This window comes from Onychomys torridus, chromosome 2, assembly GCF_903995425.1.
Source record: "Onychomys torridus chromosome 2, mOncTor1.1, whole genome shotgun sequence".
NCBI classification, from domain to species: Eukaryota; Metazoa; Chordata; class Mammalia; order Rodentia; family Cricetidae; genus Onychomys; species Onychomys torridus.
In genome coordinates this window covers 101,680,440-101,699,262 of record NC_050444.1, presented here as the reverse complement: position 1 = coordinate 101,699,262, position 18,823 = coordinate 101,680,440, and the positions used below count along the sequence as shown (strand labels likewise).

At 41.0% G+C, this 18,823-nt stretch overlaps 1 protein-coding gene across 5 annotated transcripts in view; it reads left to right on the top strand.

Annotated features, from left to right (window-relative positions):
- Positions 1–18,619, top strand: part of Bnc2 (basonuclin 2) — a 288,209-nt gene extending 269,590 nt beyond the window's left edge. For 2 of the 5 annotated variants that reach the window (XM_036179985.1, XM_036179983.1), the window contains exons 5-8: positions 519–2,488; positions 2,908–2,973; positions 16,315–16,348; positions 17,827–17,888. In XM_036179985.1, the coding sequence (XP_036035878.1) occupies positions 519–2,488; positions 2,908–2,973; positions 16,315–16,333 (2,055 nt within the window). In that variant the 3' untranslated portion in view covers positions 16,334–16,348; positions 17,827–17,888. Of the gene's footprint in view, positions 1–518; positions 2,489–2,907; positions 2,974–16,314; positions 16,349–17,826 lie in introns of all 5 variants that reach the window. The other 3 variants (XM_036179982.1, XM_036179981.1, XM_036179984.1) reach the window with 2 other exon arrangements.
- The last annotated feature ends 204 nt before the right edge of the window (positions 18,620–18,823 follow it).

Sequence of the window (18,823 nt, the reverse complement as noted above, 5' to 3'; positions counted from 1 at the left end):
CCCATTTAAAGGAATTTCCATCACTGAATCTAGTGTCATGCCTGCTTGACTTGAAGAAGTACATTTCATGAACTGTACTTAATTCTTTCCTATGGTGTCATTATTTAACAAAGGTTAGGGTACAACTTTTTGCATTGATACCAGGTTGCACAGCAAGAGTTCACATCTTATACTAATATATGCTAAATAGTTTCATAGTATATAGATCATTGTTGTTAAAATGGCAGTACTGAAGGCATTTTAGATCACAAAGCCCCAGTGGTCCACATTTTGTTTGCCTTGACATTATTAAACCCAATCTGTTTCTATAACTGTGACTGTAATTGCCACATTTGCATGGCAGAAAAGTTTGCTTTGTGTGTTAACTTTTATTAACACTGCTCGCATGCCATTTTCTGCTCTTGTTCTCTGTGTTTCATAAGCTTGCAGAGCACCCTCAGTTGCACTGAATAATTATGCACAATCAATAAGGTTTTTTTTTTTATTTGTCTTTGTTGTTTCTTTGATATGGCCTGTAGGACGCTGCTGGCAAAGTACTGGACCGCTGGGCCATCATGTCTCGAGAAGAGGAAATCATCACCCTTCAGCAGTTTCTGCGGTTTGGAGAAACTAAATCCATTGTGGAGCTGATGGCAATTCAGGAGAAAGAAGGGCAGGCTGTGGCTGTACCATCTTCCAAGACAGACTCGGATATTAGGACTTTCATTGAGAGCAATAACCGCACCAGGAGTCCTAGTCTCCTTGCTCACTTAGAGAACAGCAATCCTTCTAGCATTCATCATTTTGAGAACATACCAAACAGCCTTGCATTTCTGCTTCCATTCCAGTATATAAACCCTGTCTCAGCCCCACTGTTAGGGTTGCCTCCCAATGGGCTGCTTTTAGAGCAGCCCGGACTGAGGCTGCGGGAACCAAGCATTTCAACCCAGAATGAATATAACGAGAGCAGTGAATCTGAAGTATCACCTACACCTTACAAGAGTGATCAAACACCCAATAGAAATGCCCTGACTAGCATCACTAATGTGGAACCCAAAACCGAGCCAGCATGTGTCTCCCCCATTCAGAATTCTGCCCCAGTCAGTGATCTGAGCAAAACTGAACACCCAAAAAGCTCATTCCGGATTCACCGTATGAGAAGGATGGGGTCCGCCTCGAGGAAAGGAAGAGTGTTCTGTAATGCATGTGGAAAGACATTCTATGACAAAGGTACTCTCAAAATTCATTATAATGCTGTTCACCTGAAGATTAAACATCGGTGTACCATTGAAGGGTGCAACATGGTCTTCAGTTCCCTTCGAAGCCGGAATCGCCACAGTGCAAACCCCAACCCTCGCCTTCACATGCCCATGCTAAGGAATAACAGAGACAAAGATTTAATTCGGGCTACATCAGGAGCTGCCACTCCAGTCATAGCAAGTACCAAATCAAATCTCACCCTCACGAGTCCTGGCCGGCCCCCAATGGGTTTCACCACTCCTCCACTAGACCCTGTCTTACAGAATCCTCTCCCTAGCCAGCTGGTATTTTCTGGGCTAAAGACTGTACAACCAGTTCCTCCTTTTTATAGAAGTTTACTTACTCCAGGGGAAATGGTGAGTCCTCCAACCTCCCTCCCAACCAGTCCCATCATTCCAACCAGTGGTACCATAGAGCAGCACCCTCCTCCTCCCTCTGAGCCAATAGTGCCAGCCGTGATGATGGGCACTCATGAGCCCAGTGCTGACCTGGCACCTAAGAAAAAGCCTAGGAAGTCAAGCATGCCTGTAAAAATTGAGAAGGAAATCATTGACACAGCTGATGAGTTTGATGATGAAGATGATGACCCTAATGACGGTGGAACTGTGGTCAATGACATGAGCCATGACAATCACTGTCATTCCCAAGAGGAAATGAGCCCAGGCATGTCTGTGAAGGACTTTTCTAAGCATAATAGGACCCGATGCATTTCAAGAACTGAAATAAGAAGGGCTGACAGTATGACATCCGAGGACCAGGAGCCCGAGCGGGACTATGAGAATGAGTCTGAGTCTTCAGAGCCTAAACTTGGTGAAGAATCCATGGAAGGGGATGAGCACATTCACAGTGAGGTGGGTGACAAAGTTCTAATGAACAGTGAGAGGCCTGATGAGAACCATAGTGAGCCATCTCACCAGGACGTCATCAAGGTCAAGGAAGAATTCACAGATCCCACTTACGACATGTTTTACATGAGCCAGTATGGACTATACAATGGCGGGGGGGCCAGCATGGCTGCCTTGCATGAAAGTTTTACATCGTCTCTGAATTATGGAAGCCCTCAAAAATTTTCCCCTGAAGGTGACCTGTGTTCTAGTCCAGACCCCAAAATCTGTTATGTATGCAAGAAGAGCTTCAAAAGCTCCTACAGTGTGAAGCTTCACTACAGGAATGTTCACTTAAAAGAGATGCACGTCTGCACAGTGGCTGGCTGCAATGCTGCCTTCCCCTCTCGACGAAGCAGAGACAGGTCAGTAAATCTCCATTGGCTGCTCCTGCTGAGGGTGGGGGTGCAGTGTCAGTCATGGTGGACTTAAAAGTTAAGTGTTTTTGATGCACTATAAGGATTGCCCATATTGACCACATGATCACTAAGCTGCCATGCTCATGAAGGATTCATGCAGTCAGTGCTTGTTAAGATTAAGCATGCAGAATCATGACATCTTAAAATGCACGCCATTTTTCTCTGTGTATGTGTATATGTATGTGTATGTGTATGTTTCTATGCATCTAGGTGTGAATAAGTTAACAGTGCACAGTTCCTTGCCTCCCCATGAACCTTTCCTTAGAAACCACAGCTTCTGTCATATATATAATTTCTGCTTTGCCTTGTGGCTTCTTAATTAAACCAATATATTATCTTCATACACACATATTTATCCAATATAGAAACAGAAATTTACGGATGGAAAGAACCATAGGTCCAGGACATCGAGACAGCCTGCATCTCCGTAGGTATAACCAGAAATGTTATCATTCCTTACATGAGTATTTAGTGTGTCCTTGAATTCTTTAAGCATCATGAAACTATCAGAAGACAATGAGGCCAAATTAATTGTTGCTATGGGGAAAGAGTATTGTTGTGTGGGTTTCTTTATTTCAACTCCAGAGTATCTTCGGTCACATCTCTAAAATATAGTCTGCTGTGGGACATCACCACAGAAGTAGGGACATGCCTAAGAACTTGCTTTAGGATCAGTTAGAATTATATTACATACAGCTCTCAGGTTACATCACTCTGTAGTTATGGAGCTACAGTTCTGAAACCATGGGACTTAAGCAGAAGCAGCTGGTCCTAAACCTACCATTTTCTTTATTAATTCACTTAGGCTATAAATGGAGTATCAGGGTGGTCATTCGATAGTGGGACCACAAGGATCCCTCACTTCTGGAGGATGAACCTTTGAGCAAGTCTTTGACATAGTACTCCAGCCCAACTCAGGTCTTCCATCAGCCAGTCCTTCCTACTTCGTGGGATGTGTGTTTGGGTTCTACACTAACATTTAATATTTTCAGAGAAAGTTTTATTTCATAGTTTAAAATGTATGTGAAAAAACAAAGTTAATGAAGTTTCCAAAGATCTACCACCTTATTAATCTTTGACAAAGCAGAGGGTAGTGAAAGGCCACCGGGTCTGCTGTGGCAGTACAGCCTGCAGTCAAGACACTTGGAGGAGCCGGGAATAGTCAGTCTGACCCCAGCCTGAGCTGTGTACGAAAACCCTGTCTCGGTTTAAAAAAAAAAAAAAAAAGGAAGGAAGGAAGGAAGGAAGGAAGGAAGGAAGGAAGGAAGGAAGGAAAAAAGTATCACTGCAAACCAGTGACCTGTCTTAGCAACATTTTCATATATGAAAGATCAATCCTTTTTTTAAATGAATACCCACATTTTCTTTATTTTTACTGATACAGAAGGAGCCAAGTTCTGTTCTTTTTTAATGAATTCCTACCTCCCACTATTCTCTGGCTCTATTTAAAAAAAAGGTTTCTTGTGTTACCATTATTTTCAGTTCTAGATTCTTATTGACAGTCCCAGGAAATGCTAGATAAGATACCTCCACTTTGAATAATAAATACAATACCATCCCCTCATTCCGAGTTTGGAATAATATTCTTTCAGATTTCAAACAATATATTAGTGATGATGAGGTTAATGCAATGAAAAAAAATTTTCATCGAAATTTTTTAACACATAAAAGACTCGTGAAAACTTGCATAAAGTGTTTATGAAATGGGGTATTTGAAGACAAGCCAACATTTAAGCATATTTGCATGAATTCCTTTACATTTTAGTTTGCTGAAAACATCACAGTTCACATCACTGGACTAAATCTCAAAGGATAAGGACCGAAGCCTGGTGCTTTCACTAATGGACAATCACTACTAAACTCTAGAACACACTACTGAACAGAACACACAAAAGGAGTGCTATTGAGACAGAGTTTGTCTTGGGAAAAATATTTGCTGACAGAAAAAGACTATTTTAGTTGCCATTTTTATTGTAAGGACTTGGGAGATTAGCCAATGCCAGCCACACAGAAGTTAGACCAGTGGTTTTCCAAGTGCAGGCTGAGTACAGATGAGCTGTTTCAAAAGACAGTCAATACATTGTGTAAGGGTGAAATAGTATACTATATCTACTTTTCCATTTCAGAGTGTTAGCATGTGAGAAATGACAAAATACAAATTGAAAAGGATATAATAAAGTGAGAAATTTTTATTCTTAAAATTTGCCTGCCTCTTCCTGAATCTCAGCAGAGTGGACTTTGGACCTCAATTCAGTTCCTCTTTCAGACTTTAACCAGTTCATCAATAAATGCCAGCCAGTGGTTATGTCTCCGATCTTGTGCACAGAGAGACGCTGAGATCTCATCTGTGGTCTGTTCCTTAGACTCACCTTTGTGGGTCTGCTCTTCTACTGAGACATACTCCATCCAGCAAGCCTGTGCTCCTGTTTCTTCCTTTAATCAAATGATGGATTAAAACAATGATGCGCTTTTTTACCATTCTCTTTAGCCATCAGACCTTCCAAAGAAACTCTCGTTGGTCCCTAGACCTCCTGTCTCCATACCATTTCTTTCTATTCTGAAGAGGCCTGGCTTCATCCCTCCTTGAACTCCACAGGGTCTTCCTTGTACAATAAAGCACCAGAGGGGAAGTTCCACTGGGGAAATTATCTCCGTGGCAGCTCAAGTGTGCAGGGCTCCTAGACACAGGCATCACTCAGGGTTTCCTCCTTTCTTCTGTCCATCAATGCAGCTGCCTTGTCCTCCGGATTGCCATACCTTGTAGGAGTTGGAAGCACCTTCTTTGATGAATACACATGAGGGGGGTCTGTTTGGGGTCTTCTGATGAGCATGTTAGTAAGCTAGAGATAGAAAAAACATTAAGTACTATGTTTTAGGTTTGACAGTGAGAGAAAGATACACATGCAAGGGATGACAACAGACAGAAACATTATCAAAGGTGTCCTTCTGTGTATAGTTGTCAATAATGGTATATTTGATCAATTAAAAAGTCAGGAGGACCATTCTACATTAATGACAAAGAGCAAGCTAATATGCACAACTCATTCCCTCATCACCAACTAGCTGTAAGAATGACCTTTATTCTGAATGATTGAAGTAAAATGTAAATCATTTCCTCTGTAAAGAGCGCTGGTGCTCAAAGATGATTGTCACATGCTTTCCTTATTTAGCCCTTGATTTTCCTGCTACTGAGCTGTGCTTTTGTGAGGGAACAGGCTTGTAGAACTATGCATATGCAATACTCCCTGGGAAGAAGTTCTGAGCAAGTGGCCTGGAGCTGCAGTATTCATAAAAGCATGATCATCACACTCAGCAGAGCTTAGTTTACCTGTGCTAATTTCTCATCCTCTGACTTAATATTTGATCCTTAGGATGGTTCACTGGCCACTCACCTATATAGAAGAGAGAAACCCATGCATTGGTTTTTTTATTTGAGTGGGGAGGAAGCAAACAATAGTGAAATCCACATCTGTCCATTTTTCTAACTTTCCTCATCATTTCCTAGTGTGTTTTTTTATTTGTATTTCCTTTGGTGATTGGAAATTTAAAACTGAAGATCTTCAAAAATTAGAAGGTCTGTATAGAAAGAAGTAGTCATCATCCTTGGGAGCTTTGCCCTCTTATTTGTTACTATCTCACAGAGGATGCTGAAGTTTGTCATAGGTTTTATCAGAAAGGTAAGTCTCTTCTTGATCTTTAAGGTGTGTGGAGGTTGTTTCAGCCAGATGAATAAATTTTAAAACAATATCTGCCTAGGGTGATTTATAAATAAATATGAGACAACCATTGATGCCAAGTGTGAACCTTCTCTTTGATTGCTACTCAAATAAGTCCAGATTTAAACATGTCAACTTCTTGATTTGTATGGAGTAAGACATCTGTATTTGGTTTATTAAAACCTGCTGATGTCTCCAGAACTAAATTTGTTCTTGTATAGGCCTCTGGGTAGCCATAGCTAAACAGCAGAGATGTATAGTTTTTGCTCATCTTATTACCTGACTTCTAGCCCTATACAGGTGTGCAGGAATAAATTAACATGAGCTCCTCTGATAAGCCACTGCATACATTAACGACAGAGGTGAAGATGTGAAAACATGCTACCTGCCTCCTGTTATCACCTTCTCAGCAAAGCAGCATCCATTTTTTTTTCCATCATTCTCTATGTTTGGAAACTTATAGAGAACTTTTATAGAGCTTTTCAATAAATACCAGGCGAAACTTCCAAGAAATGAGCCACTTAGCACCAATTGAAGGGAACTATTAGTATATGTGCCCTAATGTAATTAGCTGTCAAATAGTGTGCTAATCCTCAGAGGAGAGCCTCTTAACAGATGACTACTTCATTTCCAACACTGGGCCCAATCAAATCTCAATTGTTTGTTTCCAAAATTCTTTATAAAGTAAAGTTGGGTCAGTCCTCTGGCTTTTAAACATTGAGAGATGTTTCCCCACCGCTCCTCTGTTTGGTTTCACAATAGAGCCAGCAGATCAATAGGCCTTTTGTACTTATCTCCATTACTTTCCATCAAAAGCAAACAAACAAAGCAAATCCCCCTCCTGAGTAATTGCTGGCTGTGCCCTCCTCAAGCAAAACTTTGGTAGTAAGATAAACTTCGGTGCCATTCTTGTCCCCGGGGTTCTTTTTATATATGGAGAGAAGAGCAATGAGCAAAATGGTCTCCTTGTATCATGGGGAGAGACTCTGTCAAGCCTAAAGTGAGCCTTGGATCTTCCTAATGACCTCCTGCTGGCCCAGCTGGATGCAAGACAAGCTCATTTAAACCTCTGCTGACCTTTCACTCCTCCACAAGAACTGCAGCCTTCACCGCCACCATCTTCAGAACTGTGTGCCACAGAGAGCATGGTGGTCAGCCAACCATTTCCCTTGCACTGCAAAGGGATGTTTCATAAATGCAGTGGAAGGAAGTTCCTATTAAATCTCTTGTGACTGTGGAGCTCCCACTACAAACAGAATGCTTTCCAACAGCCTTTATCCTTGCCTTTCCTAGAGAGGATGCCACTCTTCTTACCAGCACTGCCTGGAAAATTCTGGCAAAATACCAAAGAAGGCATGTCATCAGACCTAGGCAGTATGTTTTCTGACGTTCAACCTGGAAAGGGTCATTTTCCTGCTTTCTGTTTCTGGTCCATCAAAATCTATTGTGCCCCCTTCTTAGTTGTGACTTAGTCTTTCTAATGTGAAACGCCATTTGAGATCCTTGTTGTTGCAGACAGTCCTTACAGTAGGAAGTTGGTATGAGACTCTGCACATACATTAACATTCACCATGTAACTCTGGTGGGATCCCTTCCCTCTGCTCACCTGGGTGTAACCCTGGTGGGATCCCTTCCCTCTGCTCACCTGGGTGTAACCCTGGTGGCATCCCTTCTCCCTTGGGTGATAAGCTCCTACCAACCATCCAGCTTTCATTCTTGTTTCCTTGTTTCCAAAGACAATGAAAGACTTTGCTGCTAGATTTCCACACTGAGGTTGTTCTATAAAGCATGCTGTCCTTTCTCTTTCCTAAGGTTACTTCGAAATAGTGTAATGTTTTCCCCCATAAGACTCTCAAGACTTTCAACTAGATGAATATGGCAGTCTATGAAAGAGTTTGTACTTGCCAAAAAATTACAATGTTAAAAATTTTAAAGGAGATCTGGTGACTTTGATTCTTGAGTGCCAAGTATTTGAGAGGAAGGCACACCAAGTCAGAGGAAAAGAGAATGCGTTTTTAGAAAAGGACAGTTTTTCTTCAGTCATTTCACATAAAGTTACACTTAAAAATACCTACATTTTATGTCCTAATGCAAGCTGCTTGGATTAAAAGGAGAGCTGTAAATTCCTGGTAAAAAGCCGTTAGCATGAAGTGTTAGTGATCTTAACTCTACTACTTTATGGAGTTTATTACCTTTTTTATTAACTAAGGAGGAAAATGTTACCCACTTCCAACTTAATTCTTTTCCTTGCTTGCTCTAAATTGTACTTTACCTTGGGAAAGAAAGAAAGAAAAGCCAGGTGATTCTACCTGAACATATGTAGGTGATGGCCCACCTCCACTCTTGCAAGTCTGACAAGTCTGAATTGTGCCTGGCCCTCACAATCACACTCATCTTCCTGTGCAAGAGCACCAGTAGTGCGCATGTGTGTTTGTCTGTGAAAACTCTTGAACGGAAAGACCAAAACACAGGTGGTCCTTAAGTTCCTGAAGAGACAGTTCCATCATAGAAAGTGATAGATGAAGTTCCTCCATCATGTCGATGGGAAATAGGAAATTTTCCTAAGAAAAACTATAGATTTCGAGCAAACAACAGGCCCTAGAAGGAAGCCTCTGCTTCCGATGGGGCTGAGGGGAGCTGCTGTAACTCTGCTGCTTCTTTAGTTCTCTGTCACTGAGGGGGCACTGGTGGGTCGCTTCACTCACTAGTAATTGTGTTTTACAGACTTCTAAAGCAATTGGCTCAGTCAGTCCCAATTCAATAAAAGTGGAGAGAGGGAGAGAGAGCACTTTTGTTCTATTTTTTACTTGAAATTATTTCATTCAGCAGTCTGTCTTTTTTATTACCAGGACTTGACATTAGCACTCCAAGCTATATTAGCATCCATTTCAGCAGTTCAGTAATGGTATTAAAAAAACACTTAACTTCAGCGGTGAATGGTTGTATGACAGAACCATAAAAAATCCACATTAAAAAAAAACTTATGTATTTGTCCCAGCAAATTATTTTTCACTTGTTTAACCACTTCAAAACTACGTTCTCATGACGGGTATTCAAAAGCACCCCTTTTTTCCTCAGAGCAGCCAGCGGTGTGGCTCTGTAGGCTTGGGGATTGGGGGGAGAGGGAGCCCAGTGGCGAGAGGGAAGGTAAAACTGTTGTTTACCTGTAGTTAGATTACCTTCCATTCATCAGCAGAGATGGAATTGGCAACCTCAGAGCACCCAAGGTGAAATTCTTGGATCTTTGTGCCTGACTGGGATTTGATTTTGAACCGAATACTCTCCAAACTTGGGAGCAGAGCCTAACTACTTTGGCACTGTGGTGTGCTCATAAATGACTACATTAGGTTCTAAATTTTGATTAAACCTTCAGTAATTAATCAATGGTAGACATGAAGCAGTTGGCAAGGTCCAGAGCTGCAAAATGTTTAAGACATAAAACATTACAAAGTAATTAGAATATGCTCCTTCAAGAGAAGGGTTGCCTTCAATAAAGAGGTAAATGATAGCATCCTGTTTATTGTGGATGTAGGCAGCCAGAGCAATATGATAAACTGCTGGAGATACACATATCAGTAATCATCCACATTATTAGTACCATTAATCATAATTCCAAAAATATGACAGCAGCAGCCAACTTTTTGACCAATTTTGCTTCTGCCTGTTGGCCATTATAACTTCACTAATAGACCGCCAAGCTCCTTTGCGTGGCAGTTTGCATTGAGAATGGAAGGTTAATTATATTTGAGCTGCTGATTTCTTCTCTCCTTGGAAAAGGCTTAGCACTTTGACAATCCCAGGAGCTTGAGGTTGTTAAACCAGTAAAAGTACTTTATTGAAATTTTCTTTGTTGGTGAGGAATGAGATGTTTCAAATGAGATATAAGCACCAGGCTGGGACAGCGCTAATGCTTCTTGCTCCAAAGTGATCCTTGGACAGCAAGAAGTCAGCGGTTCTCTAGACCACTTTGTGTTCTTGTTTCTAGACTGCTGGTAGGTAAAAAGTTGAGCACTATACAGTGGTACAACAGGAAGTGCTACAAGATTAGTGTGGTCTCTACCATAGATGTGGGACTAGAATGTCGGCAGTGGTTAGTGGTGACACTGGGAGCAAGAAGCAACTCTTCACTAAAATATTCTGCACTTCAGACCATACCTGTATGACTACCAGGGAAAATTCACAGACATCATCTGATGTTTCTGCAAGTTGAAATTTTTAGGTGCACTACTGATAGGCTAACTGAAGTACTCATGTTTCAGCTGGCAGTTTTGATACCACATGAACAACTATGTAGATGAGATTATGCTCACCTGTGTTTTCAAGTTCATTACTTCCATTTTTTCACATATATTTCTAGATGAAGTCCATAGAGACACTGTCTCTTTCTGTGGGGGAACTTAGAAAGCCCTAATGTCATCTCTTAAGATCACAAATTAACTATTTGAATGATATAAAACATTTAAAATATTTCCTCTCAGAAATTATTTCCTTTTAAAATGATCTCAGAAAGAAATCAATGTCCCATATTTTACATAGTAAAAAATTATAAATGGAAGACAGATTTGAATGTGAAGAAAGCAGTCCATTCCTATTATTTGGAAAAACATCTTTTCTAAACTCCTTAAATTAATAGAATATGGAACAGAAGATGTGAAGGGTTTTTTCCCCCCAGGCAGGGTAGGTATAAAACTTAAAATTACAGCTAATTACAGCTCAGATTATGTTTAAAAGAGGCTTTGCTTTTCTTACCCAACAATGGCAGTAGCTGAGCGCCAGATGAGCTGCCTGGTTCAGAAATTGCCCAAATGCTGTGAAAGCATAGCCTCGGCACAGTGTAACACTCCCCTTGCATCACAGCGCAACAGGTATGATTGAATAATCAGCACCCTTGAAAACGTTCTTGTGTGAGATACAACGCGAAATTAAAATGGTTAGTGAGCAGGGCTGTTGTTGGATATCAGGTCTAGACTTATCCTGAGCATTCGGCATACGCATTTTCCATCGACCCATGGAAATGCCCTCACAAATGCCATCACTAGGTTAACATTTTTATGCATTCCACAGCAATGACAAATTGTTTTCTAACTGTAGTGCCAAATTTAGTATGCAAAAGACATGTTTGCCTCTGCCAGCAAACCAATAATTCTCACTAACATCTTCAGAGCTCCAGCATTTATAAAGTTGCAAAGTGGAGTAAACAAACCATCTGTTTGACTTTTCCATATATGTCATGCTTTCTTATTAGCATATTACGATTCATTTAGTAAACAAATTTGGTGATTTCGTTCACGTCAAAGTTAGATCGGAAGCCTGAAGATGATTAACATTCCTGGGACAAGCACATTAATACATTGCTTCCTCTGCAAAGTTAAATGGCTTCTCAGGAGAATCGCCCCTTGTTGACAAGATGAGACTGTCAATTTTGTTCGCCTGCCACGTTAGGGGCCATAAGGGGATGGCAAGCTCTGAGAGAGGGGAGTCGTGTAGGCAGCATAATTCACTGTGAATTCAGAAAAGAAGTCTAATTCTGATAAATGGTCGACCCCAATACATCCTACCTGTTATTACAACAGACGTGCCGTATCTGTGCAGTAAATTAGTTAATCCCCTAAAGAGTTTGGTGGGAGCTTATCTTCAAGTGAATGATTTGAATGTAGAGGGAACTGCCTGCGTGACCAGTATGGATGATTTGTTTTATATTGAAAGGGATTGAAAAAAAAAAAAACCTGAATTTCATATTTTTTAATTTGCTTATTTTTTATTACTTGCATTAATTTTGCATTTCTTTACTTTTTGGATTTTTGAAAATTATCCATTATAATTTTACACTGGCTTTCTTCATCAGCTGGGGTGGGGCAAGGGGAGGGAGATGCAGACAGTCTAGAGAGAATCTTCAGTGAAAATCCTAGAACAACTACAGGTTTTCAGAAAATGAGTAGTGCCAGCATGTCACTTAACTAGTTTAGTGTAAGCGTGTGATTAAGAAATGGTAATGCAGACACGATGAGATGGGTGCAGTAGTCAGTATCACAGCAGCTCAGCTAAGAAGGGAGTAAGGCACAGGGGTTTTACTCTTTTCTTTCTGAGCATTTGGGGAGGGGTTGACACTTCTGTTTGGAAGTTTTGCTAACTGCGCCCGTATTCACATCTGGCATCTATACTTTCTCGAATTGGATAGAAATTCCTCTTCCCTCTCTTTTCCCCTCTCTTCATGTATGTAGACTGCTGACCCTTCCTGTCCAGCAGATCTATATCCATGTACTCAACCAGCCACAGACAGAAAATGCTAGAGAAAAATCATAGCTACACCCAAAACATAACGACATTTTTCTTGTCATCATTTCCTATATGATACAGTACAATGATTATTTATAAAACATTTATGTTGTATGGGAATCATAAGTAATACAGATATGTCTTAATTTATAATGAAGGATGTGTGAGGGGTGGATGTACACACTGTATCTGTTTATATAAGGGACTTTTGAGAATCTGTGGATTTTGGTTTTAGGTTTCTGCTGAACTAAGCCATGGATGATACCAAGGGATGATACACCACACACACATACACACACACACACACACACACACACACACACACACACACACACGCGCGCATACACGCACACACATGCACGCACACAATCTGCTCTGTACATTTCACTGTGGTCATTTTAGACAGGATTATTTGAGAATATTTGGCATATATTTGTAGTAGATGACAAGGAAGTAAATTTAAAAAAGCAAAAGTGTGGATTTAATTCCACTTTACCCAAAGAATTATGTAATATTAATTCACTAAGCTTGGAATAGCACAAAATTAATAAAGAATTAAGTATTGGAATTAAGTATTGGCTCGATTTGTGCATTTGTGAGAATAGTGTCTGACTGGCTGTTGCTGTGATAAAGTGCCTGGGAAAGACACTTCATGAGCAGGGTTTTCTTACCTCAGAGTTTTTGGTAGGAAGGTCAGGGTAGCAAAAGCTTGAAGGGGATGCTCACACTGCATCCAGTCAGGAAGCAGAGAGCCATGGATGCTTATATCCAGCTTATTTTCTCCTTTTATGCAGTCCAGGATTCCTAGCCAAGAGAATGATACCACCCACAGCAGGTGGGTCTTCCCACTTTAAGTAACCTAATTAAGATAATCCTCACAGACATACTCAGGAGTCCATCTCTCAGATGATTCTAGATGTCACTGGCTTGCAATCTCATGATCCAGACTAACCATCACATTGCCGCAGTCTGGTTTTCTAACCTGATCATAAGATTTTTCTTAAAAACAAGTAACTAACAACAGAACTACCTGTTCCCCTGTATTTCAAAACCAAGATCAAACTCTGTTTTTGTTTAAAATTTTGCTTGTAAAATGTTGTGTTAGCTCACCCTGGGCATTTGAGCAAGTGGGGAAAATGAGTCATGAGAACAAAGCCTGAAGCAGCATTGCTTCCCTTGTCCACAGGGCTCTTGCATTTACTGATGTGGCATTTGACACATCTTCCATGTTCTGTGATTGTACGGGTACATTCTCCTCCTGGAAACAGAAAGGACGAGATATTATTATGCATTAGTTCAGTGACAAGCAGGCCTCTCATTCAGCATTCCAAATAAGACAGAAGTTTACGTATAGACACCGTTCTAAAACATTACTTCATTTTGATTTTTGTGTGTGACCTCTTAAGTTTTGGAAGATTGGTTGTTGAGGCCCAAAATTCAGAGAACATTTGTAAGTCTATGCACAGCCCAGGTTAGATGAGGGTTTGGAACTACATTTTGTGATGTCCCTCACACTATAGTGGAGTCTTTACTTTCCACTCCGTCACTGTTGTCATTTTACAAAGACAGGGAAAATGCTTCTATCTCAGGACTATCCTCTGCATCCTGAAGGAAGACTTCTGCAAGACTGTGTTTTACTGATTGATTTACATGGGGCTGCCTCCTGTGTGCTAGGCCTTCTACTTGATTTACCACAGGCTGACTTATGTCTCGTCCATATTCTTGAAAGTGTGAGCTAAATTTTAGACCAGTGTGTGAACCCCTACCCTTATACTCATGAGCTTGTTATCCATCTCTTCTCTTTCCTTTTTTCTTTTTTTCCCATGAGAATAATTTTCTTCTTCACAGCTGTATCATTTGCCTAATCAGAGCAAGCAGAGATAGCTGTTTATATTCTTCATGTTCTTATGTGGTCTAAATTTTAGCCAATTATTAGTCTCACTTCTCTTTCAATGTTCAGAACACTGGATTTCTTTCTCTCTCCAACAATGCATGTGTATCCCTAGAGAGCAGATCCTTGTGCTGGAGTCTTCTTCACCCCCTCCCATCTGAGGCTTCTTTTTCCTCAGCATCTATCCCATTGTAAGTAGTGAGTTCTTTCTGTCTGTCTTCTTCTTACCTCTTCAGTTTTGTGGATCCAATTAAACCTGTAATATTCCTCACATTGCTATTAACCATAGGTCTTTGTATCTCATGAGGACAGTGTTTTTATGACAGTCAGTGGTTTGGATCTACTGATTGGTGGCTCTAACAATAGGTCTTTGTGAAAAGCAAGTGCTGCCTTCTGTCCATTCTGTAGAGGCAGAACTCTAACCTCCTAAGGAAGAGGACCAGTAGTGTTGCCAGCTCTCCCTCATCTAGTCTGTCTTCTTTCCACCCCAGCAACACCATGACAGTTAGAGACTCCCATGTCCCAGGCATGGGGCTGAAGCAGCAGCAGGCTTTCCCAGCCCATTATTCTCGTACCCGCGCCATGTGTTTTGCATATGGCATTTGGGAAGATTATTAAACAAAAATGAAATAGATTAAGAAATGAACATAAAAGAATCAATTCTCTTGAACTGTGGTTGCATAATGGAAATCGACTGCCGTGAATGAACCCATGCACTGAAGTTATGAACAGCAGAGTTAATGCACTGCCATGAGTTCATCTTTATTATTACATTACACCTGAATCAATTGATAAAGTAGCTTTTTTTTGTAAGCGAGGGATGGCACTTAATTGAATAAAAGTCAATGTAATTATATTAACAGAGGCCAACAGTACTGCTGACAGCGGAAAAGGGACACTGTGGAGCGGAGTGCCAGAGCTGGTCTCCACATTTCTGCACATCGTTTGGTTGACAGATATTGAGGGCTGGTACATCATCTAGTTAGATTACAGACTTCTCCTGCTGTATGTGAGAAGTGAAGAGTAAATCTCTTCCTGGTAATATATCAGTAGAGCTGTGTGAATTCACCAATCATCCTATGGGAGAGGTGTCCATCGGGGTGATCAGTATGCCCTCTTGTCAATGTTCATTTAGTCTTCCTCAGTCAGTCTGTCTTGATGCAGCTTCTGTGTGTCTGGCTGCTTGCCGTTTTCTCAGCAGTGAACCTAGGAAGTAGTAATTGGAGATGTGTGAGAAACAACACAGAGTTCTAGATTGCAGTCAAATGTGTGTTAATGAAACTAAGATAGAGGGCGGGCTGTTAAAAATAGTGAATGAGGATAGGGTTTCAGGAATTGCTTACTGCTAGCAGATTGTTTATCGATAGAGTCGTGGTACACGGTTTAACTATCTCCACGTTCCTTCTTATTCTAACCCTGGTGGTGTCTCCCCACATGCCATCGGAAAGACTTCCCAGTAGGCATTTCCTGCACTCTGCTTAGTAACATCCACTTGAATCATCTGACATCTGATGCCAGGGAAAAGGGAATGTCAGAACAGGCCTGTGGGGACAGACAGCTTCTGTTTATCCACGTTCATGGATCCACACACTGCATGCATCTGTTTGGAACTCATTTATAGATGATGCTGATGCTCTGAATTTGGTTTATTGATTTGATTTATGGTTTTTGGATCATGCAGGTGATCTGAAAATCAAGACAACATATGAGATGATCACTTATGACAGAAAATAATTTTATGATCACAACATTTTAAATCCCTATTTTATTGTTTAAGTTTTTAAAAGCTGGATGTCTAGAATGTGAATTTGTTTTCTCTCTCTCTTTCTCCCTCTTTCTCTCTCTCTCTCTCTGTCTCTCATTCTTGCTTTCTTTTGTGATCGATTTAGCAAAAGATTAGAAAGCTGATCTTAATGTCACAAGGTAAGCGCAGCCTTCCCAAGTGCAGTGTGGAGAGGGCTGCCACCCTCCACCCCTCAACCCAGAGTGCTGATTGTCTTGTGTAGAAAGGTGGGAAGCCTCTCCCCCCCCCCCTTTCTTGCCCTGGAGGCACATACCTCTCACACTTCTCTAGGAAATGTTAGCCATGCTTGTTCCCAATTGGAGTGACTTCTGAATCTAACCAGGAGGGCTCATGAAACTTAATGCTGGCCATTTAGGTTATTTCTATCATCAGAATTAACTTCTCAAAGATGTCCAGCAGCCAGTGCTGGCAAATTTATTTCCCTGTTTCTTTATCACTTTGTTTTTTTGGAGGGTAGCTTTCAATTTAGGTACTTGGCAAACAACTGAGCCTTTGCAGGTGAAGAGAGGTATATGCCCAAGGGCGCTTTAAAAGTCAGTGGGGGGTGTAAATACAAAGGCAATGTTTTCAGATAAACAGTGACATGGGCTTTGTGAGTCTCAAGGTCCCTGTAGATGCTCTGGGAATGAATCTCACCCTTTTTAACACAAGCAAAGCTCTCAGTGACTTTGCTTGTCAAAGCCAGAGATTTTGTTTGTAAATTAAAGGGACTCTATGTCATTGTGCTTGACTTTTTTTTTTTTTTTAACTTACTGTGCTTTTATTTTATATCCTTTTGGATATTTTCGTGGGGGGAGGTAGAGGTTATTTTTTTATAAAATAATTTATCAGATTATGTTTTAAAGAATTAAACCTTAAAGTAGCATTATTTGATGAAGACAGTTCAATACTAAAATGTAGCAACTTTTGAAAAACTAAATGTATTTTTGCTATTAGATTTGGGTGGGATTCCAGACAGGTTTGAAAAAAGATTCATGTCGCAAATAAATAAATAAATAAACCTTTTTAATTATTTTAAGTTACTAATTTGCTGAGACTTTTCTTAAACTTAAAACATGAAATATAGGAGAGTGGGGAAGATGATTTTTTTAAGTTCAACCTAAATTATGTACTTTTTAAAAATGCAGATCTTTTTTATGGTATTTGCTGTACTAGAAAAGGTTTGTTTGCTGTTCTTTTTTGATTTTAAGTAAATTATTCCATTTAGACAAACAGAGTTTCCATCCTTTTACCCTTTTCATGTTTATTATCCTGCACTAATTTTATGTTTAAGACATCTGCTATGAGGTCCTCTGTGGCTGATGCACTAACGGAACAGCCATTGAGAAAAGAGTGCCTGAGTGTGCATTCATCCTGCCCTTGAAGAGCTTATTCATAAAAATGACATCAGTGGAAAGTTCCCCTTTCTGCACCTCCCACCTGCACTCAATCCCAGGTCCTGAGGATGTAGGGAATGCTTGCTTTTATAATGGTGTAATTAGGAATGAATGTGCTTATTTGGTGCTTAATGGAAGTTGAATCAATTTTAAAATGCTCTCCTTTTTCTCACCCTTCCCCACTCCCTGTGTGCCCACCCCCTTCCCTCTTGTTTTCCTAGACACAGTGCCAACATAAACCTGCATCGTAAACTGTTGACCAAAGAACTCGATGACATGGGCCTGGACTCATCGCAGCCCTCCCTTAGCAAGGACCTCCGGGATGAATTTTTGATGAAGATCTATGGTGCCCAGCACCCTCTGGGGCTCGATGTCAGGGAAGATGCCTCCTCTCCCGCAGGGACAGAAGACTCCCACCTGAATGGGTATGGGAGAGGCATGGCAGAGGACTACATGGTCCTCGACCTGAGCACCACCTCCAGCCTCCAGTCCAGCAGCAGTGTCCATTCCTCCAGAGAATCCGATGCAGGCAGCGACGAGGGGATTCTTCTTGATGACATTGACGGGGCTAGTGACAGTGGGGAATCCGCACACAAGGCTGAGGCTCCCACCCTCCCCGGCAGCCTCGGGGCCGAAGTTTCAGGATCTCTTATGTTCAGCAGCTTGGCTGGGAGCAACAGTGGGATCATGTGCAACATTTGCCACAAAATGTACAGCAACAAGGGGACTCTGAGGGTCCACTACAAAACTGTGCATTTGCGAGAGATGCACAAATGCAAAGTCCCAGGCTGCAACATGATGTTCTCCTCTGTGCGGAGCCGCAATCGGCATAGTCAGAACCCTAATCTCCACAAAAACATCCCCTTCCCTTCCATAGATTAGTCCCAGAACGGACACTCCAAATGCCAGCTCTCACCAGATGGCCTACATGTTTGAACTGCCATAGCCAGTGTGTGCTCCCATAGCGGGGCACATATGTGTGTGTGGACATGTGTACATGTCTACACTTGTGCACACACATATTTCCTTTTCTTTAGATAAAAATGATAAACACTAGGTGCTTTTGAATTTTTTTCTTTTCCTTTATAGTTTTGGGAGAGGGTGGATCTTTTACTTGGGGTAAAAACAGAAGTACCCCTTTCAACACACAAACACACAAGAACACACATATAAGGTGTTCACCTAGCCCCAATTTTGATAGAATAATTCTTTGTCTTC